At 62.6% G+C, this 4660-nt stretch overlaps 2 protein-coding genes across 2 annotated transcripts, besides 2 other annotated features; both read right to left on the bottom strand.

The window, feature by feature from the left end:
- Nucleotides 1–186: 186 nt before the first annotated feature.
- Nucleotides 187–224: a sequence feature (A-rich).
- Nucleotides 225–442: 218 nt separating this feature from the next.
- Nucleotides 443–590: a microsatellite.
- A 563-nt stretch (nucleotides 591–1153) lies between these two features.
- On the bottom strand, nucleotides 1154–2953 carry Tco025E_08298 (uncharacterized protein; the record flags this gene model as incomplete). The annotated part of the gene is made up of 1 exon (XM_029375152.1): nucleotides 1154–2953. The coding sequence occupies one exon, from the start codon at nucleotides 2951–2953 to the stop codon at nucleotides 1154–1156; it is 1800 nt and encodes a 599-aa protein (XP_029224743.1).
- A 243-nt stretch (nucleotides 2954–3196) lies between these two features.
- Nucleotides 3197–4375, bottom strand: Tco025E_08299 (variant-surface-glycoprotein phospholipase C; the record flags this gene model as incomplete). The annotated part of the gene is made up of 1 exon (XM_029375153.1): nucleotides 3197–4375. The coding sequence occupies one exon, from the start codon at nucleotides 4373–4375 to the stop codon at nucleotides 3197–3199; it is 1179 nt and encodes a 392-aa protein (XP_029224744.1).
- Nucleotides 4376–4660: the final 285 nt, after the last annotated feature.

The raw sequence follows: 4660 nt of genomic DNA on the forward strand, positions 1-4660 counted from the left end.
AAAAATGAAAACAAAAGAGGCCGGCCCCGAATGGCTCCAGTGCGTGTACACTCACCCAGACAAACATGCGTACGCGGAAGCATCTGTACGCGTGGCGTGCATGTGAGTGTGTCTGAGACGCACGCCACGTGACGGCCGTGAGGAACCGCACGGAGCACACAGCAGGGAGGCAGAAGCAATGAGAGAAAAGCAAAATAAAAAGAAAACAACGAAACAAAAAAAACGGGCGTTCCTTCACTTAGCAAATCAACCCACAAGGTGCACCCTCACAAATCCCAGAATTTAAGCGCCAAGGCTCCAGAGACCCACGTCTCGCCTCAGCACAGAGTGGCGTACGCCAGTGTGAACGCAGCGAGCACCAGCGAGGCCCACCCCCACGCCCGGCCGCCGAAGCTGCCGTCCTTCTTGCCAGCTTTTTTCGGAGCAACCGTTGTTACTCGCCTCGTCGTCGTAGTTGTGGACGCAGGCACCTCTGTCGTTGTCGTCGTACTTGTGGGCGCAGGTGCCGCCGTCGTCGTCGTAGTTGTTGTTGTTGTGGTTGTGGTAGTCGTGGTGGTGGTGGTGGTGGTAGTCGTTGTTGTGGTCGTGTCACTGCTTCCAGTGGCCACTGTCACGCACACGGACGGAAAGCAGCAGAGGGCGAGAACAAAAAACAGGTGCAGCAGACGGCATCGCCTCAGCTTCATCATTGTTGGAGAGCGTTTGTTTGGTGTTCAGAGTATTTGCTTTTGTGTGGTGGCGGAAGGGTGAATGCAGAGAAAGGAGAGGGGAGAGAGAGGTGTGCGGCGGACACGCACGCACAGGAGCAAAAGTTTTCGGCGGACGCTGCGCCCACAGCAGGGCGGCGCGGCGACCCCCTCGAATGCGCCCACGGCTCCAGGAGTTGCAGGTGCGCCTTGCCAGTGCGCGCCCACTCCTTTGCAGGCGGCTTTCCCTGAAGAGAGGAGCGGGAGACACAAGAAAGCGTGGGGACTGTTGGGGCGGAAGGAAATAAACCAAGTTCCCTCCGTGAAGAGCCGCAGAAGAAGGCGAGAACGACAAACTCGACCGTCCCATCCCCCACTTCTTCTCCCTCGCATGTCAGCGAACGTGCGGCGGTGGCCAAGGCACCAACACAACTCCAATGGCGCCCCATCCGTCTTCGTCAGCCACGTCAATAAATCACTCGTCTGCGAAGGGCGTCTCTTTCATCTTCCACGTGCGTTGCTTGGTCTCGGTGTTGACGTAGTAGAGGCGGCCACTCTTTGGGTCCCTGAACTCCTTCCACGCCCCACAGATCCGTAGGGCTCCCCTTTTTCACTGAAGCCGCCTCCTCCTGCACCTCCTGCCGCGCCTGCTGCGGTGCCCCCGCTTCCCGCTTCAGTTCAAGCACCTCCGGCGGCGCGTCCCACCTCACCTCCTTTGTGACAACGTGCCTGTAGTATACCTTCCCGGTCGATTTGTGGCGCAGCTCCTCCCAGTTGCCGTAAGCTGCGCCGTCATCCTCGACTCTCGTCGTCTGAGGTGCCTCAGCCACACTTGTTGCTGCCGCTGCTGCTGAAGCGGGGGGTGGGCTCACGAGCGGCTGCGACTCTGGTGACGCCGCTTCCTCTCTTTCCTGCGGCAGTGCCAAGTCACGCTGCTCCCGCGCCAGAGCCCGCGACAGAGAAGGTTCGCCGCTGGACACTTGTGGCTCGTGCTGCCCAGCCTCGCGCCGTAATTCCATCCGGCTCGCCTCATTCGCCGCCGCGCCCTCCCACCGCCCCTCGCACTTCAGATTGAGGTCAGCCGACCCCACGCTTTCCGCAGAGAGCCGTTGTTGATGCGGCGACAGTTCCTGGGGCTGGTCAGCCTGCGATAGCGGCTGCGTCTCTTGCAAGGCCTGCGGCGGCCGCCCGGGTAATGCGTGTCCACCGTGGCCCACCGCCTGCATCGTATCCGTCCCTCCCTCCCCATGCGACTGCGCGCGCGGCTGCTGCTGGCCGTTGCGTGAGGAGGGGGCGCCCCCGGCGGCCGTCACCTGCTGGGGGACACGCGTCTTCTCTACGGGGCGGAGGGCACGGATGCGCTCCTCCTGGGACCTCAACGAGAGGTTGGCCCTTTTCTCCTCCTGCTCCAGAAGGTGCAGCAGTTCTCGCATCTCGGCGGTTGCCTCCGCCCCACTCCAGCGGGCAGCTGCGCCAGCGAGCGAGCCAGACACGGACCGCGGCGGAGGCGAGTGCCCCGTCCCCGCCGACGCAGCTGCAGCACTGTGGCGCGGCAGCAGCTGCGACTTGGGGCGCGCCGCAGGGGACGAGGACCCGGACGGCGGCGAGCGCGTCGGCTGCCACCCCTCCGTCCGCAACGATCCCGCGGGCGACCGGCGGGGCGGCAGGTGGAAAATGGCTTCGCGCATCTCCTCCTCACGCATTCGAATGCGACGCAGCGCCTCGCCTCCCTGTTCGCCCCGCCGAAGCGCGTGCCCACGCGTCGCCAGGGCCGGTGGGGAACGGCCGCGTGCCGAGGACGCCGTTGCCTCCGCATCCCGCGCCCGGGGCGCGAGGGACGCGTCCGGGCCATGCAGGAGCTGCAGCGCCGCGACGATGCCGCACGCCGCCGCGGCGTCCGCGACCTCGAGGACAAGAATGCTGGAGCGCGTAAAGAAGGCGAAGTCGTACGACACCCAGTCCCCTCTCCGCGACACGTGGCGGCGGCGCTCCCGCACACTGCGCCAGCGCAGCTCGGCGTGGAGCCCGGGGTCGGTGGGGCGGTAGACCGACAGAGACTCCCGCGTGAGGCGCACCACGGCGCGCTCGAAGGGCCTTGCAGAGTGACTGCGCAGGCCCTTCACCGGGTATTTTAGGGCGGTGATGCCGCCCCCGACGCCCCCAGGCCCACGGTGCGCGCACTCCCCGCCAAACTCGAACGCGGAGCACGCCAAAAACGCCTGCGCGTCGCTCGGCGGCGGCAGCTGCTGCTCATGATGGTGACTCATTTGCGCCGAGTCTCGCCGCTGCACTGCCACACCACGTGGGACAGGGAGGAAAGCAAGAATAAACCGCAGCAACGCCTCCCGTGGGGCTGCAGCTCAACCGCAGCAAGAAGGAAGTGAAGAGCCAGCGGCCCTACACAGTCACAGTGACCAGGAAAAAAAAACACCCCCATTCCAGAGTTTTGGCGGCAAAAGCAATTAGTTAAAAATAAGTTGGGGAAAATGGAGGATACTGGCACCTTTCCCTCACGCCTTTTTGGGTGGCCGCGTCACGGCCGCTCTGCTTATCGCTCTACAAGGCTGTCCCGCTGGGGAATCTGCCCGCAGGCGTGACGCACGTAGCAGGTTGAGGTACACGCACATGCCGACCGCATTCAGCACCCTCGTGCCCCCCGGCGGCCGGCAGTGGCCCACTTCCACGTAGTCCAGCATAAGTATGTTGCCATGAGTGTTTAACCCTGGCGGAACCGCCACTGCGTCGCCGTGCAGGTGCGCAGGGGCATTCAGTGAGCAAAACCACTCAAGCAGAGGCGAGTTCAGGCGCGCCGCCACGTCATGCAGGCTAGAGGCAGGCTTCTTGAAGGCTTTGGCGAAGAACCCCCTGAGAATGCTCCTCTTGCGTGGCGTGTAGATGGCCTGCGTGACGTACAGTTTGGGAGGCACACCAGCGTCGGCACGCAAAAGATCGATGTGTAGCAGCGTCGTGAGCGACCGCAGAAGCCTTTTCAAGGAGGATTGATTCACCCAACGGGACACAACGCAACTGGAACGAACCCGCGCGGCGGGGAACTTCAGATCAGTCTCGCTTGCGCTAACCAGGAGAAACACACGTTGCTCACGCGACGCCTCCCACAGCAGCGAAAGCGGCGTTGTAAGCGGCACCTCCGCCGGTATAAAGCGGCTCGAGAGGGGGCCTAGCTCCGCGAGGAAGTTGGCTGGCCCGTCGCCGTCCTCCGCGAGAAACAGGTGCTGAAAGTCCAGCACAACAAACTCATTCGCGGAGGCAGGGTCGTCGAGAAACGCCCCCACATCCTTCACCACATCTCGCAGTGCCACTGAGATTTGGCCGTGGGTGGTGTACAGCCGGTTGCCGTCCCTCGGGTTGGCCGCGACGCGCAGGTCCAGGTAGCGCACGCCGTGGTCCAGCTGCGCGCGGATGCTCATCCCCTGGCACTTGGCCCAGGCCGCGCTGACCCCACGAAAGAGGAAGCGTGCCAGGGAGCCGATTTTTGCGCGCCCGTAGAGAGGCCCTGGCGCGTCTCGGCCAAACGGCGACGCCTTCTCAATGCCGTGCGTTCCCGCGTTGTGCGAGCCAACGAAAAACACCTGCGTCACCGCACTGTGGCCAATGGAAGAGCGCACGTCATGCATCCAGCTTCGCGGGTGCCACTCAGTACGCATGACATCGTCATCGCAGGGCAGCATATGCTGTGGGAATCAACAGTGATGCCGCCAGCCATCCTACGGCGCCAGACGCAAGCAAGGGAGAGAGGGGAAAGAAAAAAAACGCAGAAAGATACGTGCATTAGAATTATGAAATCGAACAGGCACAGCGAGAACACATCATTCCCTATGAGAGCGAAGACGCCCCTACAGCGTACCACGTCAGGCAAAAAAAAACACACAAAGCAGCAAACACACCCACATTTCGTTTGGTTCATATTTTCCTTTCGTGCCGCACCGTTTGTATCAGAAAGAAAAAGTTTTTCC

The sequence above is a fragment of the Trypanosoma conorhini genome (genome assembly GCF_003719485.1).
Source record: "Trypanosoma conorhini strain 025E chromosome Unknown Tco_14.4_contig_00746, whole genome shotgun sequence".
Taxonomy (NCBI): domain Eukaryota; phylum Euglenozoa; class Kinetoplastea; order Trypanosomatida; family Trypanosomatidae; genus Trypanosoma; species Trypanosoma conorhini.